The following is a 20,527-nucleotide window of genomic DNA, read 5'->3' on the forward strand; positions in this document are numbered from 1 at the left end:
GAGGCCGAGGGAGGTGCTTTTTCCATGAGGTCTTAGAGAGATTGGAAGTGCCTAGTGGTCTTGAAAGTGCTAACAAGAAACTGGGAGCAAATTAAAATGGGGAGAAGTTAGGTAGGCATCCCCAAACTTCGGCCCTCCATATGTTTTGGACTACAATTCCCTTCTTCCCCGACCACTGGTCTTGTTAGCTTGGGATCATGGGAGTTGTAGGCCAAAACATCTGGAGGGCCACAGTTTGGGGATGCCTGAGTTAAGTAGTTGGGGTCCTGGGGAGCAAGGGGAGATTTAGCATTGATAATGTTGGAAGTTCGGGAGGTGGCAGGCTGCTTGTGAAACATCAACAGTGTTTCTGAAAAAGTTTACACATCACTTGGGAAGACAGGTGAAACCAATGCCAGTGTACTAGAAGAAGAAAAGATCACCATTGTCGAATCAATGATTCGTTGGACTGGTCATGTTGTTCAGATGCCTGATTATCATCTTCCAAAGCAACTACTCTATTCCAAAGTTAAATGTGGAAAGTATGCTGGTGGTCAACAAAAGAGGTTTAAAGACGCTCTCAAGGCAAATCTTTAAAAACGTAGTATAAACACTGACTGGCCTGTGGGCGCTCCAATTGGGGAACAGCCTTTACTGAAGGTGTCAGACTTTGTTGATGCTCAAACTCCGGACAAAAGGGAGAAACGTGATCAACTCCTGCCTGGAAACCTATGTCCCCACTGTGGAAGGCTGTGTGCATCCAGAACTGGCCTCCACACAGTCACTGCAGACTAAGTGTTAACACCATGTTCATGGAACTAGTTACAAGTAGGTAGCCGGGTTGGTCTGAGGTCTGACATAGTCGAAACAAAATAAAAAAATTAAATTAAAAAATCCCTTCCTGCAGCACCTTAGAGACCAACTAAATTTGTCATTGGTATGAGCTTTCGTGTGCATGCACACTTCTTCAGATACACTGAAACAGAAGTTCGTGTTCATGGAAGACTGCTAGGAGTGATCCCCAAAGAAGCAGAAGCAGCATGCCTGAATTCCTCTATGGTAATTCCTGGAGCCAACAAGGATCCAATTGCTAGAATAGCCAGACAAATTTTCTGGTAATGGCCCCGTAAGTATGGGTCCTTAAGGTAACAAAAGGGAAAATGGGGGGGGGGGGCGCTCCCTCATCTGTCTGTCACTTAGAAAGGAAAGCCAGAGTTGAGGTGTGTGAGCTAGAAGTTAGAAGCTGGAAGCAGGCTGAGCAGCTGAGAGACAGAGCCATGCCGAATTCTGCTGGGATCCAAGGCTGTGGCTATGGGAGAAGCAAGACCTTATTGGGGTGTTAATGCTGTGAGCCCCTCCATTGTAGGCTCAGGTGGAATATATGTCTAAATAAACCATATATCATGAAGACACCACAGGCTCCGCTGTCCCTAATTTTCAGGAAACCGAACTCTAGGTAAACCCCTGGAATCTCACACATAGCTGCCAAGTTTTCCCTTTTCTCGCGAGGAAGCCTATTCAGCATAAGGGAAAATCCCTTTAAAAAGGGATAACTTGGCAGCTATGATCTCACACTGCTTTTGTGTGTGTCAGAAATAGTATGTTTATTTTTCTTCCATAGTGGTAATTTTTCTTCAATGACAATGTTTATTTTTTGGCCATTAAAAATGTTACTTGACAAAACCTTTAAAAAGCAAGCAAACCAAACTGGACAACTAAATTTATTAGCACAGTTACAAAAAACTTTCCCCCAAAAATAGTTATTCTCTCATTTCTCCATCTTCTTCTTCCACACCCCTTATATAAAGGACATTATTGCACCTTATCAGAACTTCACCAAGGTGTCCAGATAATGCACCATCAATATATTATTTATTTGCAGGCTGCATGTTCATGTAGCCATCAACGGAGACGAGGTAGCCTTTGTATTCCATCCCCCACTTCAGCTTCACCATCACTGGCTTCCCAGTTAGCCCACTTAGGATTGAGAGCCAGACTCATAGCAACCAGATCAACCTAAGGGCAGCTGTGGCAACAAAAAATTACTCTAAAAAGAAAAGGCACGGAAGTGACAAAAAACACTTCTGCTTCTGCCAGTCTGCAAGCGGCTCTTATCTCATTCTATATACTGTATTTGTGTGTGCATGCGCGCACACACACATCAAACCTGCAAGAAAGTGTGGCAGGATGTACTGCTTTTGAAGGTGCCAGCCAGCCATGCTCTCTCCCACGATACTCCATTCCATTTCCTTTCCAAAGTACAGTATTCTTGTCATCCCACCTCACAAGAGCCAGCATTACATACCCTCTGAGTCCTCCGTCCTCATTGGACTATTTGGATGGGTTAAACCACAGAGCCTAGGGCTTGCCAATCAGAAGGTCGGTGGTTCAAATCCCCGTGACGGGGTGAGCTCCCGTTGGTTGGTCCCTGCTCCTGCCAACCTAACAGTTTGAAAGCACGTAAAAGTGCAAGTAGATAAATAGGTACCACTCCAGTGGGAAGGTAAACGGTGTTTCCGTGTGTTGCTCTGGTTCGCCAGAAGCGGCTTTGTCATGCTGGCCACATGACCTGGAAGCTGTACGCCGGCTCCCTCGGCCAATAACGCAAGATGAGCGCCGCAACCCCAGAGTCGGACACGACTGGACCCATTAGGGTCAGGGGTCACTTTACCTTTACCTAGTTCCAGAAGCTCTTTTCCACTGCCATTCAGTTCATTCTATATTTAGTTATTTCTAACCTATGTTGCTCACCCATCAAGTTAGTTGCACTTTTTCAGCTTTTGGGGTGGACACTCCATTGTCCCTTTGGGTGATGTGCCAATTACTAAGATAAATGTTTTGTGGGTGGAGGGTGCTTATCGTTCTCTTCGGTACTGCTGGAGTACATGGTGCACATGGGGTTAACACAGGCAAGTAAGACTCCCTGAGGAGGTTATAATCTAAAATGGAGAATTTAGGAAAACAGTTGTGTAGGATGTAGGAACTTGAGATGCTTTTGCCTGGCTGGAATGCGCTCTTGAACTGTGGTCATGCCTCTTGCATGCCTGGCTGGAAGATGAGGAGCTGGCAGGTAGATGTACAAACACTGCATTTTTTGGAATTGAGCCTCCTGTACAGAGGTACGTTTGCTTCTGGTTCCTCCAACTACTGGCATGGATCACTATGGAGCTGAAATGAGGTTGCCCACTCTGAGGCAGGAGGAGGAAAAAAGGAAGCAGTGGGTCTGGCTGTGGGTGTTGCATGTCCTTTGAGGCTTGGTTACAAGTTGGAATAAGCCTATTAAGGGGATAAGCCAGAGGCAAAATGGAGGGGGGGAGGGGGTTTGAAGGGAAGAGGTGGCAGGACTTAAGAACTGTGATTGAGAGGGCATGCTTCCTTGGCCAGTAAAGGGAGATGAGCGCTGCAACCTCAGAGTGGTCAGGGGTCCCTTGACAATCATCATGATCATCATCATGTTGTGGTTGTTGTTGTTGTTGTTGTTGTTTAGTCGTTTAGTTGTGTCCGACTCTTCGTGACCCTATGGACCAGAGCACGCCAGGCACTCCTGTCTTCCACTGCCTCCCGCAGTTTGGTCAAACTCATGTTCGTAGCTTCGAGAACACTGTCCAACCATCTCGTCCTCTGTCGTCCCCTTCTCCTTGTGCCCTCCATCTTTCCCAACATCAGGGCCTTTTCCAGGGAGTCTTCTCTTCTCATGAGGTGGCCAAAGTATTGGAGCCTCAGCTTCAGGATCTGTCCTTCCAGTGAGCTCTCAGGGCTGATTTCCTTCAGAATGGATAGGTTTGATCTTCTTGCAGTCCATGGGACAATCATCATAACTTCTCTCAAACAATCCTGGAAACTGTACTTTAAGGGTGTTTGGGGGGCGGCGGCTCTGTGACGGGTCTCCTAACAACTCGCAGCACCCTTAACAAACTGCAGTTCCCGGGGTTTGTTGGTGGAAGCCCTGGTTACTAAAGTGGCATAAGTGCTGCCAATGTGTGGTGCGAATGTGACAGATGCAGAGGGAGCAATGGTGGTGAGGTATTAAGATGGCAGAAAGTGTGATCCACATGGCCTGGCCTGGGCTACAAAACCAGCCTCCTGTCCTGCCCAAATTTGCAGCCCAGTTGCCTTCTGTACATGGGTGGAATGAGGTGGGGATCTTTAACCTTTATTCCAGGCAGCAAAACACCACAGGAAAGAAAACCAAGGGAAAAAATAATCCATATTCATCACATTTTTCCACCCACGCTTCCTCGAAAGCTCAGGTTCCCTCCCATTTTATCCTCAGAGCAAACCTGTGAGGTAAGTTAGGCTGAGAGATAAGAGATTGGCTCAAAGCCATTAAGGATGTATTCAGACTTCTGGAATATTGTGTTACTTTCCCCCATTATAATACTAGCGGTTCTGACCAGTTTTCTAAATGTTCCTTTCACACTGCAGTCCCTTTTGTTATTGAACTCTGGCTCCTTGACCAATATACCAGCATGTCACACTAAATTTCATTCACAACTGAGGGTGCAGAGCCACACAATGACCACCACTGGACAACAATGCACACACCCCACACCCCTGCTTTATGGACCTATGCACTTCTTTCTTCTGTTCCCTCATGATTCCCGCATGAAAAAGGCAGAAAAGAACTGCATGCAGCCCCCAAATTCATGGCTTTAGTCCCACAATTTTCTGAGTTAAGGGGGCTGCAGATTCCCTTTTTTCTGGGATCAAATAACACGGAAATGAGTGCTAAACATGTGCTGTAGTTTTTGTTTTCTAGAAGTGGCTTTTACGTCACGTGAAAGCTCACATATAATGCGGAAATTAACGGAATCATTGGGGAAATGTGATGTTTTTAAAAGCCTGCTGTGTGAATACAGTCGCAGTGAACTTCGTGCCAAAGTGAGGAGAAAAATCTGGGACTTCCCAGCTCCACGATGACCACTACAGTTACAGTAGGAACTGCTGCTGCTGCTGCTGCTGCTGCCTAGATTTCACAATGTGGGTGCTATGTACAAACTCTGGAGTTTGTACAGAGTTGGGATTTTGCATCTTGTGTGTGGTTGCATTAGGCAGCAAATGTTCTGGGGACTATAGCAAAACAAGATGAAATTACAGCACTAAGACTGCAGTCAGCATGTATTGGGGGTGAGGAAGCAAGCCGGCATTAGGTTAGGGGGTTGTGGCACAGCCTCCCTCCCCCCACCGTCTCTTTCTTCCCAGTGTTCCCCTTGCAGTAGCTTGTCCGCCATTGCCCTCTGTTCCAGACCCCCACCCTGTACGTCCCACTTCATGCCAGTTTTGACGGGAGGAGACTCGCATCTCATGCCAGGGAGATCGGCTTCCTTGTCCCTACGTGTCTGGCTGTGGAAGGCTCGGCCTGGCCCTGGAATGTACTGGTACCCCTCCAAGAAGTCAGGCAGGGATCTCTCCTTACAGGGGTCGACTGCTGGGCCCACATCCAAGAAAATAGGAGGGTGGGTGGTGGTGTGGAGTAGGGGGAGGGTGTATGTCCGCACTTCTGCTTCTTTGTTGAAGTAGAGGAAAACCAGCCAGCCAGGTTGCTCTCACTGCCTGGATAGCTAGCACCTGAGTTCATTCAAAGTGGCGTGGTCAGACAGACAGACAGACTCACTCATAGGGAGTTTCAAACTGAAATGGGGGATTTCCAAAAGATGATGGTGGGGCAGATCTGATTCTTTCATGCCTCTCTCTCAAGTTCCCCAGCTGTTTCACAAAAATGTTGCTCCCCCACCTTCACAATTGCAATTGGAATGGGGAAGTGAAGTTCTTCATTCCCACCCACCCCTTCACACAACTTACTTTTTTCTTAGAACAGTCACCTTATGTTTGGCTCAAATTAATTTACCTGCCCCCCCCCCAATTAGGAAGGAAGGGTGTCTGTAGGTTTTGCACTCCGCCTTCCACAACCTCTCCCTGTATAATTTGTTCTCCCCTCTACCCACCCCATCTTGCCACTGCCACTAGGCCTCAATTTGTTCTAGGTTTCACCCCAGGTAGGGTTGCCATACATCCAGATTTTTGCAGAAATCACACAGCATTTTGGTGTCCGGGGAATTTTTGCAAAATCAAGGGGGAACATTTCAAGGAAAACCCAGGTATATGACAAGGGGGATAAACAAAAAAAAATCAGAAAAAGCCCCAAAACTTTTTTTGGGGGGGGGGGAGATGTTCCCCCCAAAAGCTCAACTTTGTCCAGATTTTCAGTTTTGGGAATATGGCAACCCTAAACCCAGGCAACTCTTTTGAAGGAAAGTTTCAGCCCAAACTGGGAAGCAATGAGAGTTCCTGAACATATACAAATCCCCCCACATGCATATATCTGGGGTTGGGGAAAGATTTTCAGTTTAGTGTTTTTGTCATTCAAGAGGATATGATATTTTAAACCTCTCCTTAAGAAATTAAGCACCACTTGTCTACACAGAGCAAACACCATATGCTTCTGGTACGTACTGGATTTAACCTCCTCTCCTCATGCGATCTGTGGGTTTCACCTGGACCGGGGAGGGCTGTTGTGGGGAGTGAGGCGACTCACATCCTCTTTCTCCCTTTCTCTTCATTTCAAGGAAATGCTTGCCATTCCCTATGGGCTAAATTCAAAGAACAAGTGTCATTGATCCCCATGCCACGAAACTCATGAGGTTTCGAGCCTCTTTTGGACAGGAAAGGCAGGTGATAGAGAAACCCTGCCTGTATTTCATCCTGGGGCGGGACTGAGCGGAAGAGATGGCGTCAGCATAATGTATGAATGACAATTATTTGCTATTTTTAATTATATTTATGCATTAAATAACTTCTTTATTGTTTACTTTGCTCACAAGCTCAAGGTGGCATGTGTGCTTCTCCCTCCCTCCGTTTCATCCTCGCAACAACCCTGTGAGGTAGGTCACCCTGAGAGATATTAAGCGGCTCAAGGTCACCCAGTGGCTGAGTGGGAATTTGAGCCCAGAGTACCAGCCCATTACTCTAACGGTTTACACAGCCCTTCTGGATCAAGCCAGTGACCCCCCTCTAGTCCAGCATCTTGTTCTCACAGATGCCTTTGGGAAGCCCAAATTATGTCCTAATTGCTGTGCAAAGGACATTAGTTTCCTGTAGAGCTATATCCAGGTTTAAGAAGGCACCAATCAAAACATCCTTGGATAGGCCCTGAAAGGCTGATGTGGCATCTCTGACAGGCAGAAGCAGTGCTCTGAGCTGTGCCATGTGTCAGGGGGGGGGGCTGCCATTTTGATTTCCCACAGTGTCCCAGACTGCGGCACTACAGTGCAGGGGGTTGTTTTGACCCAGATGCCACTCACAGCACAGTGAGCTGAGGGGAAAGAGGGCCCTGGCACCTGCCCAAAGCTCAGCTGGAAAAGTCACACACTTTGCATTGTAGATCAGTGTGTGAATTTGTATTTTGCATCTAGAACACAGGTGTTCGTCTGAGCTGAGGATCAGCCCAGGAAATGTGGCGCTCTCTCTCTCTCTCTCTCTCTCACTCACTCACTCACTCACACACCCATCCATTCTTCAATGTCAGGCCTTCACACTGCAACATGTAAAGCAGTAACAAGGAGCGGAGTGCCTCTGAGCATGGGCAAAATGAATTTCTCTCAGAAGCTCCCTTGTTATCTGGGAGTAAAGGTGAATGGTTTCAGCTCAGCGGCAGAGCGCATACCTTACATCCAGAAGGTTCCAGCATCTTCTGGTAAATGCAGGAAAAAGAGCCCCCGCTGAAACCCTGAGGAGCGGATGCCAGTCATTGTCAGTACTGAGCTCTCTCTGGATTCGGAATAAACCAGCTTCCTCTGTCCCCTCCCCACACATATAAACACACCTTGTCAGGCCTTTGGCCTTCCCATTCATTTACACTTGCATTCTCTTTAATAAATAAGTCAATCCCTGTCCTGACACACTTTTCTACTCCAGGACAGCCTCTGCTCTTTGGCCTGCGCTCCCTGGGATGCTTAATTTGAGTTTTGTCCTAGAACCTTTTTAAAAAAAAAACCCCAAACCCTCAAATCTCCCCCATCAGGCATTATCTGGGAGGTTTTCTCCCCCTCCTTCCTTTTTTACTTTCAAGCGGGCTGAAAAGGTACCCCTGATGTGGAAAATGTTTGAAATGCCTTTCACTCACCGCCTGCCAACTCTAACAGATTCGGGAGTAGTGGGGGGGGGCTTCAGAGTCCAAAGGGGCACAGCTACCAGGCAAGTGTGAGCCCCGGGACCTGCTTTTTGTTTGACAATATATACCAATGATGCTGTCTAACCCTTTAGTCTTCAACTGGTGGGTTGGGACCCACTACTGTGTTGCTTCCTGGTGTCAGATAGGTTACTAATAGTATCACCACTATAATATATAGAATTGGAAATATATGTCGGAGTTCCTGTGCCTCCATTTCATAAGAGCCTGAGAAGGCTGGGGGCTTTGCTAAGGAACCACTCTTGAATGGCAGGGCATGAGTAAATGAAGCGGTGAAGAAGAGTCCTCCTGAGCTTACACAGAGTGCCTTTCCTCAGAAATAATCCCCAAACACGGAAGCTTAGAGCTTCTATGTCAGACTGAGTGATGTGTGATATGCACAAACTCCCAACACACTTCACCTATTACAAATGAAGCACTTTTCAATATATTCACTATCTATCCTCCCCATACTTGTTTCTGTGTCCCCCTCCCCGCCCTTTGTAGTTAGGCTTTGTTCTCACTTTCCAAAAGCTCTGCAGTCCCCTTTCCTCACCCCAAAAATAAGACCAGAGACAGATAGGTTACAAACATTTATCTTCTTTATCTGAATAATACAGTTTTCAGCAACACCACACAGACCTCTGGGAGGGCGTGATCACAAAAGGGAGTCCCATTTGACCCCTTCTTGCTCAAGGGAAAAGAGTTACCTCAGGAAGTCCCCCCCCCCACTTTCCTTAGGAAAACTCTGAAGGGAAAAGGGGGGCAGGGCTGAGAATCCTGTTTCCTACCCCCATTCCAATAACAGAGGGGGGTGGAAGCCAGAATACCTGGGTTCTCTTCCCAACTCTGTGAGCGGAGGGGAGCCTAATGCATCTGGGTGTGTGAGAGAGACATATTGATTTCATTCTTGCACTGTCTGAGGAAGGCTGTGGTAGTGAACAACAGGAGCAAAACATCCTCATCTGTTTGTCCAGGCCTCCAGGAGTAGCCAAAGCCTTGACAAATTATTAACCAGCAAGCAAATAGCGCCAGTCCAAGGCAAAAGAGGGTCAGGGTCTCCTGCCACATCCTGCCTAGCCCCTCTGCACTCACCAAACCAAGGCTCTTGTTCATCACTTCCCATTTTATTTTATTCTGCCATTCTCACACAAGCCTTGTGAGGAAGTCGTGCCTTGCCTCCATTCTCCACATCCCTTGTGGTCTCTTTGTTCTTGATATGCCAGGTTTGGGTAGGCTTACTCACCCTGCCCATTTCTCATTTGATTAGTTTCCTTTCCGCCCTCAAGCCTCACCCCGTTAATTCCCTCTTTTGTTTCAGCCATGTCAGCACCCATTCGCCATTTCCAATATTAAAAACCACTTGTTCTCTGACTCTCCGTTTCCCCCTCACTTTTTGTTCCTGACGAAACATTTTCGCATGAGCTGGTTCTTGCAGCAGGGCTGCTTTTTAACAAGACAGACAGTCCTCAGTGTTTCCTCTTTCTCTCATATTTAATTTCGCTGGCCCTTCTCATGTTCCAGCCTGCTTTTTGTTTGTTCACAAGTGCCTCTCCGTTCTCTCCCTTATCTGCCCCATGCCTCCCGCTCCCAAACAATCATTTGCTGGCTTAGCCATTAACTTGCCCGTATCCTTGTCCCATCTCCCTGCTCTCATTTGCTCAGCCCTCCTCAGGTACAGTTCCTGCATTCCACTTGTGTTTGCTGCCGCACTCATCTCTTTCCTAATTGTTTGTTCATTCTCTCACAGAGCCGTTTGTTTGTTCATGTTTCCCCTAATCTCCCACCCGCTCGTGGTCTCACACATACACCTGTGCATGCACACGCAACTGAGAATTGCCAGATATCACGGCTCAACCCATACCGATTGGCTTTGTCCCATTTTCCCCGCTGAAAAAGTCCTTGGGCCAGTAACTCCTGTCAGGGTTTGGGCCTAGCAACATCTGGCAAGTCTACCCTCCCCCCAACCCCAGCTGTTCATACATAGTCCCGCTTGTCGATCCCACTGCCTGGAGGTGCAGTGGATCTGGCCGGGACAGAGTACCCAATGCGGGCTGGGTAACGGTCTTCCCGTGGCGGGCAGGAGCAACATAGAAGCGACCCTCCGAGCAGCAGCAGTGCGGAAGCGGCCCAGCCAACATAGAGGGCGGCCCCCAGCTCCCTTTTCAGGGCCTCGACCACCATTGGGTTGTAGAAGTCGCGGATTATAGAGTTGGCTGACCAGCACACCGGAATGAGGGTCAGGAGACCCGAGATGATGAAGAGCGCCCCCGAGGTGATGACGATGCGTGCCTTGGCCCCCTCGTCCTCCACGCAGTTGGTGCACTTGGCTCCCACAATGCCCACCATCAGCGCCAGGATAGCCAGCAGCACAGAGACGACCATGAGGGCCCGGGCGGCTTGGACATCCTGCGAGAGGGCCAGCAAGGAGTCGTAGATCTTGCACTGCATCTGCCCGGTGCTCTGCACGATGCAGTTCATCCACAGACCCTCCCAGATGATCTGCGCCACGACAATGTTGTTCCCGATAAACGCGGTGACCCTCCACATGGGCAGGGCGCAAGCGATGATGGACCCTATCCAGCCAACAATGCACAGGCCCAGGGCCAAGATCTCCAGCCCTGCGGAGGACATTGTGAGCGGAGACTCGCTTTCTTAGCCTGCTGCAAGACACGTACTCCTTCTTCCGCCACCCTCTGGGAGGGTCGGGGAACGCACGTTTTACCGGGTGGCAGTGTCCGAAGGCAGGCTGTCTTTTACAGGGATCAATGAGGGTGAGAATTCAAAGGCACACGATCTTCAGAGTGAATGATGCTGCAATGGGAGATAACGTATTTCCCCAAAGAGCAGCTTTGGACAGTAAGTCCTGGAAGGATATTCCAGCAACTTGTGGGCCCAGGAGGAGGGTTTCTGACGGGGCTCCTCTGCAAAAACCAAGTCTCTTTATCGGACCAGTCGATAGCACGGCTACAAAAGAGGCCTTCTTGTGTTACCTGCGGCTGGGAATGCCAGCCTGGAAGATGGCAGTCAACAGCATCCAAGAGATGGTCTGTGATGTGGAGTCGTCCAGGGATACCTGTCCGTGGGGCGTCACTTTTAGGAGCTTGGCAGGACCAAAGGCAGACAGGTGCGGTGGAACCAGCAAAGGAAGGAGGCCCAGGAAGAAGCTGCTAGCAATGGTGGGAGCTGGACAGATCCTCCGTCTTCTCTTCCCCTCCCTGGGTTCGGCAGGCTGCTTGTTATTGAATTTGCTCTCCTTCACAGGTACCTGCTGTTGTCTAGAAGGATCCCGTGGGAGCCCGTGCTTAGGGACAGGGAGGGGCGGGTTATATGAACCCCCAACAGGTGGGTGGGAGGAGCAGGCAGCCCAAGCCGAGAAGGGCATTGGGGGTTCCATGGTAACAACAGAATGGGTGGTGGTGTCGAGGAGAGAGTTTGAATATTTCTTTATTTTCTGTTGGCGAGTTGGGAAGCTGCCCGTTCTAGAGGGGAAAGGGTGGGAGGGGAGGAGAAGGCTGAGAAAAACAAGCAGAGGTGGAGAGAAGGAGGGAGGTGGGGGGGAAAGAGAAAGAGCGAGCGATCAAGCGAGAAAGGGAGTTTCTGTGGTTGAATTCAAGAGGCACAGAGAAGTGGATTCCAGCTCCCATCATTCCCAGACAGAATGGCCAATCTTCAAGGGCAATGGGTATTATAACCTGGGGAGCCAAAGGTTTCCCATCTGAGGTGTGGGTGAATAGCAAGAGTATAACTTTGCAACTGAGACCCTGTGCACTTGAGTGGGCAGAGCCAAGTTCAAATCCCCACACAAGTAGTAGTAGTAATAGTAATAATAATAATGATAATAATAATAATAATAATTTATTTCTACCCTACCCATCTGGCTGGGTTTCCCCATCCATTCAGGGCGGCTTTCAACAGAACCTTAAAAACAAAATAAAGCTTCAAACATTAAAAACTTCCCTAAACAGGGCTCAAGTTGCGATGTTCAAGGGGCTGAACAGGGCAAGTCACTCAGTATCAGCCTAACTTCATGTGAAATGGGGAGCACAGTCACGTAGGCCTCTCTAAGCTCTCTGGAGGGAAGGTGGGATACAGATGCCAGAAAGAATCAGCATTTGTGCGTAGCCTCCTTTCACTTGTTGCCATAACAAAGCTATATAAAACCCAATCCTAAGCAAGTTTGCTCCAGTAAAACTCGTGGAGTGGGACTCAGGCTGGGTTCACTCCCCTGTTTAATCCGCATCCAGTGTGCTCCCACCGCTGTTTTGGAAAGCGGTATACAGTACGCACAATGATAACCGTCATCCACACCTCTCCTGTCATTTTGTATGAAGCACTGCTTTGATCTGAATTAAGAAAAAGAACGACCTAGGATCTGAAGAAGTGTGCATGCACACGAAAGCTCATACCAATGACAAACTTAGTTGGTCTCTAAGGTGCTACTGGAAGGATTTTTAAAATTTTGTTTCAACGACCTAGGGCTCAGCTATACAGCTGCAAATAAAATGTTTTGAAATGTGTTGTAAAGAGCAATGTACAAATGTGACACTAGATGGTGACAGTGGGCTATGCCGAATTCAGTGTTTTTTTCAAAACATTTTTTTAAAAAGCACTTTCACATGTGTGTGTAGATTCCACCTTAGTTACGCTTTAAGCTGGTAATGTATACAGGGCCTTACACAGCTAAGTGACTTTCGGCCTACAACATTTATTGCATGGAAAGGTAGCCCAACAATAATGCAAAACGCAACAATGCATGTTAACTCTAGAAAATAACAGCAATCCAGTTAGCAATCCACAACACGGGCATCAAAATAATTTTGGTGGCCTTTTGAAGCTATGATACGAAAACAATTTTATGCCTGGTTTTTATTTCTGATTAGACCAATAAGATCTCCTTAAAATAATCCTGAGAGGTAAATAGCAGTGAGACAAATATACATAGCACTTCAAAGCATTCATATTCAGGTAGGAGAGGAAGTATCCCCATGTATGCTAAAATCCCTACAAAAAATATTTGTTTTCGTTTTCATTTTAATTAAAAACATTGAAGGAAGTAAGTCATATGTAGTAAAACAAGCAAAAAATACCATTTGTATCTAAACAAAAGTGAAATCAAAATAAACAGGTGTGTTGTTGTTTTTTTAAAAAACAATTTAAAATTAAAAGTCAATACCACTCCAAGGTTCAGAAACAATGGAAAACTAGGGTGGAATAAAAAGGTAAAGGACCCCTGACAGTTAAGTCCAGTTGCGAACAACTCTGGGGTTGCAGTGCTCATCTCGCTTTATTGGCCGAGGGAGCCGGCATATAGCTTCCAGGTCAGGTGGCCAGCATGACAAAGCCGCTTCTGGCGAACCAGAGCAGCGCACGGAAACGCCGTTTACCTTCCTGCCGGAGCGGTACCTATTTATCTACTTGCACTTTGACGTGCTTTCGAACTGCTAGGTTGGCAGGAGCAGGGACCGAACAACAGGAGCTCACCCTGTCGAAGGGATTCGAACCACTGACCTTCTGATCGGCAAGCCCTAGGCTCTGTGGTTTAGGCCACAACGCCACCCGCATCCCTAGGGTGGCATATAATAAATTATCTTTAGTAGACTACTCATGATACTAGTATATAGTATCTACTGCTAATAGTAGTAAACATCCACAGCATGCTTGGTTCAAGGCAAGAAACTAAAAGGATTAGGCGTTCTAATGGGGTTCTTCTGTCTCCAGGTCAAAAACAAGTCATGTTATCAAAGCCTGATAAAGAGCAGCTTAAGCACACATAACTCTGAAGGAAGTTGATAATGTGGCAACCACAGTTGATAAGAAGGAATTTATTTTCAAACAGTAACCACGGACAATTTATTTTACCCAGTGCATTTTCAAACAGTTTGTAACCTTAGCATAGCGGTTCCCCTCCGAACAAGAGATTACTCATTTCTGCAACAGGCAAAGGAATGTGTGGCTTCCACGTGCATCTGGGCTACAACCCCTATGATCCCTGACCGCCATCAATGCTGGCTGGGAACACCCAAAAGATCGTATCCTCTCTTAACTACTGAATCACTGTGCTCTGCGGGTGCCATCTTATCAGGAGGACCTTTCTGCACAATATAGGAACTGGGCCTTTAGTGTGATGGCATCTACCCTTTGGAATTCCCTCCCCTTGAATATTAAGGCAGGTACTATTGGTATTGTCTTTTTTGTGCCTACTGAAGACCCATCTTCCAACAAGGCTTTTAAGTTGAGATCTTTCTCGCTCTGCATCTGTGTTGGCATTATTTGTGAGAATTTTTTTAAAAAATATGCTTTATCTCTTGCCATTTGCTGCCCTGGGCTCCTTTTGGAGGAAAGGCGAGATATGAATTTAAAATGTAAGTAAGTTGAATTATAAACAGACACCTGGAGGGCCACACAGCGTCTCCACCACTGACCTGGAACAACATAGCAGAGACCTCTGGAGCTCCCTGCCGTGCCAAGCGAGACTTTCTACCAGGAGGCTAGAGGCTCCATTTAGGCTCCGTTTTGAAGTCGTAGGGGCGGGGGGTGCGATCCCCCTCTTATGTAGCACGCACCCACCCACCCCGAATTCAGAACGGAGCCTAAACGGAGCATCCAGCCTCCAGGTAGAAACCCCTCTAAGTTGTACACATGTGCAGCTTCGTTACGTAGCGACGCCCCCCCCCCCCCCGGGCATGGCAATTTGCCGCCCCGGGTGACACAGCGGCTTACTCCGCCACTGCCTGAATCCTTTGCTGTTGCTTGAGGCTCAGGAGGTCTCAGTGGCACGGAGTGCCTTCCATCACCTTTGGCTGGTGGCCCACCTTACACCCCTATCTGGACAGGACAGCCTAATTGCTGTTGCCCATGCTCTGGTGACCTCGAGGTTAGATTACTGCAATGTGCTATACGTAGGGCTGCCTCTGAAGACGGTTCAGAAACTTCAGCTAGTGCAAAATTCAGGGGCCAGGTTGCTCACTGGACCAAGACTGCTTGAGCATATTAAAGGTAAAGGGTAAAGGGACCCCTGACCATTAGGTCCAGTTGTGACCGACTCTGGGGTTGCGCGCTCATCTCGCATTATTGGCCGAGGGAGCCGGCGTATAGCTTCCAGGTCATGTGGCCAGCATGACAAAACCGCTTCTGGCAAACCAGAGCAGCACATGGAAACGCCGTTTACCTTCCCTCTGTAGCGGTTCCTATTTATCTACTTGCATTTTGACGTGCTTTCGAACTGCTAGGTTGGCAGTTCGAACGCATATTACACTACGAAAGCATATTACACTACAGTTAGCTTATTACACTACGGTAATTCTGACCTAGCTGCACTGGCTGCCAATGAGTTCCCAGGCCCAATTCAAAGTGCTGGTTTTGGCGGCTCAGGACTGCGAATACCTCAAGGATTGTCTCTCTCCATATGGACCTACCCAGACCCTGAGATCATCTGCTGAGGGGAGCAACAGGAGAAAGTGCCTTTTCTGCAGTGGCTCTCCATTTGTGAAATGTATTTTGTGTTTTTTATATTGTAAATTTATGTTGTGATCCGCCCTGAGATCTAGGGATTAATAAATAATAATGCAACGTTCTTCTGCCAAAGATCACTGCGACGACGCTGGTGGTGATAAATTCATCTTTGCACACACACCCCTTCTTCAATTGAGCTCAGGTTGTCAGACATGCTTCAGTTTACGGAATGCCCTGCCATAAGCTATGAAATGGTCTACCCCTGTCTTTCTAATGCCTGCACATCACTCAGGGCACCTAAAACCAATTAAAATCACGATATGACTATAAAACCGCAATATAAAATGCAATGTTACAGTGATGGCTGCTAGCTTAGGGCTACGCTGTAGAAGATGTCATTGGTACACTTAGCAATCACATCAGTTGTTTTTAAAAAGATCGTGGCAAGGCGCGCCAGAATCCCAGTGCCCAAGCCCAATTCTGCTCCGGTGCCCTGCAAACCTGCATTGGCTTTTTGGGCAGTGTTGAGCTTGCAGGGGCCCAAGCCACTGTGTCACTCCCAGGAGTGGCTCAGGCATGGTAAATGCCCCCCCCCACGGTGTGGTGTCTAGTACCCCCCCCCCCGGCCCGCCCCAAGCTACGCCTCTGAAAAGACAGTAACATTTTTTAAAAAGCAAATAACCACTGCATGACAGGGTTTTTTTGCAGACTGGTACCCAAGAGGAGGGTGGGGGAACTTTAGCTGTTGGCATGGGTGGCGCTGTGGTCTAAACCACTGAGCTTCTTGGGCTTGCCAATCAGAAGGTCGGCAGTTCGAATCCCCGCAACGGGGTGAGCTCCTGTTGCTCAGTCCCAGCTCCTGCCAACCTAGCAGTTCGAAAGCACGCAAAAAAGTGCAAGTAGATAAATAGGTACCACTCCAACGGGAAGGTAAACGGCGTTTCCGTGCACTGCTCTGGTTTCAGTGTTCCATTGTGCCAGAAGCGGCTTAGTCATGCTGGCCGCATGACCCAGAAAAACTGTCTGCAGACAAACGCCAGCTCCCTCAACCTGTAAAGCTAGATGAACGCCGCAACCCCAGAGTCCTCTGTGACTGGACTTAACTGTCAGGGGTCCTTTACCTTCCCCCCTACTGCAGTCCCAGTCAGGTTTGCATGGCCTATGCCTACTATTTGCAATGCAAGGAAAGCGCTCATATCTGCCAATGGAGGTTGTTTTCTAATCCAAATGGCAGGTTTGGGTTTGTTCAAACAGGATTGGGATTGCAGGGGGCCAAAGGGGAAAAGCCCCCTGGCCTCCCACAGTTAAAGTATTGCGCTAGGTACACATCACCGTTTACTCTGGCTCTGGTGTTGAGTACACAAGGTGCTAGCCACAATCAAGCTCTAATCCTGCAGTTTCTTGATAGAGGCTGCTGTTGCATGTGCTTTCCCATCTTCCATGTGATTTGTAAGCTGCGGTTAGACTAAGGTGCAGTTGTTGTGCATGCGCAGATGTTAGCGCATGCACAGTTGACAGCTACTTTGAATAAAAGTTCAAGGGGCTTGCAGGCGCAGTGAAACAAATCAGCTAATGCACCCTTGATGCCTCTTTGGTGTGTATAGCAATGCAAAAATGTGACTTGAAACTCACTAGGGAGAAACGACCTCGCTTCATTTTAAACCACTAATGTGTACATACATGGCCTCAGTCTGGATTGATAGTGGGGGGGGAGAGCACCCTGTAATTTGCTTTTAAAAACATGCAATTGCTAAGTTCAGATTTAGAATTATATACAGTACTTGATGTTTTATATGCCTAGGTTAAGTTTAGCCATGATTATGAAACAGAAAATCTACCGGGTATGTGCAGAGACCCTTTGGCTGCTTCCAGGTGACCTGATTACAGCCATACCTTGGAAGTCGAACGGAATCCGTTCCGGAAGCCTGTTCAACTTCCAAAACATTCAGAAACCAAAGCATGGCTTCTGATTTGTTGCAGGAAGCTCCTGCAGCCAATCGGAAGCCACGGAAGCCCCGTTGGACGTTCGGCTTCCAAAAATAGTTTGCAAACCGGAACAGTCACTTCTGGGTTTGCGGTGTTTGGGAGCCAAAACGTTCAGGAACAAAGCTGTTCGAAAACCAAGGTACGACTGTATTGAGCAATTATCCTGGTTAGTTTTCAGGGAGGGTAAATTACTTTGCGTGAAGCAAAAATTAAAATATAGATAATCGATACTGCAACTGGATAATAAATAATAATAATTAAATAGCTGCAAAGGCCTGTCAGCATAAAAAATGATTCAGGAAGCAAGGGCGTAGCCAAGGGGGGCAGTAAGGAGCAGCTATCCCCCCCCATCAATAAAAATCAATAAAAATACATAGTTAACTGAGATTCTGACACACACACCCCAACAAAAATCCTGGCGACACCCATGTCAGGAGGCACCTGAAAGTCAAAAGTGAGGATGCCTCCCAAATCTCTGCTAAAAGAAATTCCACAGCATTGGAGTAGCAACGCTAAATGTCCTGTGTTTTTATTACACTCTCTCTATGTGTTAATTGCCTTACCAATGCCAGAACGTCTGTGTTATCAACAACAATTGATTTACTTTTCTTTTTTGAATGGTCACTGCTAATAACATAATTACCACTGTCTGTACTTTCTGCACTTCATTTCCTTCTGACCTCACTGTTTGCAATCCCTCCCCACTTGTGCATTTATTCCTGTAACTCAGGATAACACTTCGAGCATCTGATAAAGTGGGCTGTATTCCACAAAACTGTAACAAAACAAAACAAAAGTAATTTAATGGTGCCACAAGACTCTTGGGCGCTTTCTGCTGCAACATGACAGACTCTGACATACCGGGATGAATGCTTACCTCCCAAGTCTGAGCACAGGCTTCGAAAACAGGCAGAAAAGCCTTGCCTCACACTCAGCGTAGTAGATACATCCTCTGACCTGGAAGATAATAGAACTGTAGAATTGGAAGGGACCTTAAGTGTCATCCAACCCAGCCTCCTGCAATGGTTGAATCCTGCCCACAACCGTCCCCTGGGTGGGCTCAAACCACCAACCTTTTGGTTAACAGCCAGGTGCAGTGACCTATTGTGCCACAATGTGCGATATATATGGCAGCAGGAAATACCTACTCAGTAGCAAAAGGAACTCTGTATATGTGCTGAGGTACTCTGGCGCTGTGGGTTAAACCACAGAGCCTAGGGCTTGCTGATCAGAAGGTCGGCGGTTCGAATCCCCGCAACAGGTGAGCTCCCGTTGTTCGGTCCCAGCTCCTGCCAACCTAGCAGTTCGAAAGCACGTCAAAGTGCAAGTAGATAAATAGGTACTGCTCTGGCGGGAAGGTAAACGGCGTTTCCGTGCGCTGCTCTGGTTCACCAGAAGCAGCTTTATCATGCTGGCCACATGACCTGGAAGGTGTACGCCAGCTCCCTCGGCCAACAGAGCGAGATGAGCGCCGCAACCCCAGAGTCGGTCACGACTGGACCTAATGGTCAGGGGTCCCTTTACCTTTACTCTCTCCTGTATTCCTAGTCTACATGTCCAGAGCTGAATGTGTTGGGTTTTTTTATAATTGAAATAGTTACAGCCTTTTCCTTACGTGAAAAGTCTAAGGCAGCTTACAGCATTGATAATAAAAATGTATGGATGCATGTAATTTATTTATTTAATGCAGTGGGTTAAGGCAGAGGTTTTCAACCTTTTCGAGTGTATGGCTCCCTTGACCAACTACATTCTTTCTGTGGCACCCCTGTGGGGCTCAGGAGCCCAGTTATGTCACCCCTTGCCTGCAGAGCTGTCAGCCTCTCACCCTTTTTCGAACACCCTCCCTTAGCCTCCCCTCCTCTCCCGTTTCATTGGGAGTCCTCTGGGCAGCCGCTGCCACCGCCCCTGATCTTTGAGTTGCCCCTCCCCTGCCCCAAAGAGAGGTGCCTCCTCACACTGCCCCACAGGGGCCTTGGGACTTGTCTGTCCACTCCCAACAGCAGGGGCTGGCTGGCTCTGTCACCTGCTTGCTTGCTTGCTTACTCCGAGGCCACCCCAGCTCCTGCCAACCAGCACCCCCTAACCAACCCCAGAGGCACCATTTGCCTGCGGAGCTGGTTGACAGGGCTACTGCAACAAACAGCTGCGTAAACCTTTGGGAGGCAGAGATGCTAGAGGGCATCAGAGGAGGGAAGGAAGGAAAGAGGGAAAGAGGCCAGTGTTGCCCACGGAACCCCCTGACCATCATTCAAGGCACCCAGGGTGCCACGGCACACTGGCTGAAAACCACTGGGTTGAGGAACCCTTGGACCTCTAGATATTGTTAGCCTCGTGTCTTCTGCTAGTCCCACCCAGCATGCTCAATAGTCAGGGATGATAGGAGATATACCGTATTTCAGGAAAGCGGGCAGGAGGTGATGGTTTAACCACTCCTGATTTAATGTATTTGTTTATAATCCAACCCGTCCTCCATGGAGCTCAGGCCAGTATTCATTGCTTCTGCCCATCCCCTCATTTTCCCCCCTCTCTTGGGCCAAGAGAGGCTAGCTGGCCCAAAGACTCCCAGTGGGGCCTTCACGGCTGAAGGGCGATTTGAATCCAGGTGTCTCCTCCACCCTCAACATCCTAACCCCAGGTTCCTCCGAAAGGCTGCCCCTCTCCGAAATGTCTCCCAGTGGTTTTGCTGGGCCTCGCCAGGCTTGACATCTCGGTGAGGACAGCTGGCGCAATACAGGTGAGTTCTTGGAGGAGGGTTACTTGAAACCATCGCCCGCTGCTGGAACAGGCCACAGGGGAGGGGGGAGTGAGAAGAGAACACCGCCAGGAGCTCGCTTAGTAGGTCATTGCTGCGTGCAACCGGTGCCCATGTTCCAGTTTCGCAGGCAGATAGGATCGCGTTGTCAAGGGAGATGGACTGGGCCTGAGAACAAAGGCAGGCAG

The 20,527-nt window shown here is 48.2% G+C and overlaps 1 protein-coding gene across 1 annotated transcript; it reads right to left on the reverse strand.

Moving 5' to 3' along the window:
• Nucleotides 1–8,726: 8,726 nt before the first annotated feature.
• On the reverse strand, nucleotides 8,727–11,613 carry LOC118094914 (claudin-9-like). The gene has a single exon (XM_035135696.3). The coding sequence runs from the start codon at nucleotides 10,778–10,780 to the stop codon at nucleotides 10,124–10,126; it is 657 nt and encodes a 218-aa protein (XP_034991587.1). The 5' UTR covers nucleotides 10,781–11,613; the 3' UTR covers nucleotides 8,727–10,123.
• Nucleotides 11,614–20,527: the final 8,914 nt, after the last annotated feature.

The sequence above is a fragment of the Zootoca vivipara genome, chromosome 12, assembly GCF_965207765.1.
Source record: "Zootoca vivipara chromosome 12, rZooViv2.hap1.1, whole genome shotgun sequence".
Taxonomy (NCBI): domain Eukaryota; kingdom Metazoa; phylum Chordata; class Lepidosauria; order Squamata; family Lacertidae; genus Zootoca; species Zootoca vivipara.

What these genes read in the sequence shown, in the direction of transcription:
- LOC118094914 (XM_035135696.3), bottom strand. Translation starts at nt 10,780, where the DNA reads ATGTCCTCCGCAGGGCTGGAGATCTTGGCCCTGGGCCTGTGCATTGTT.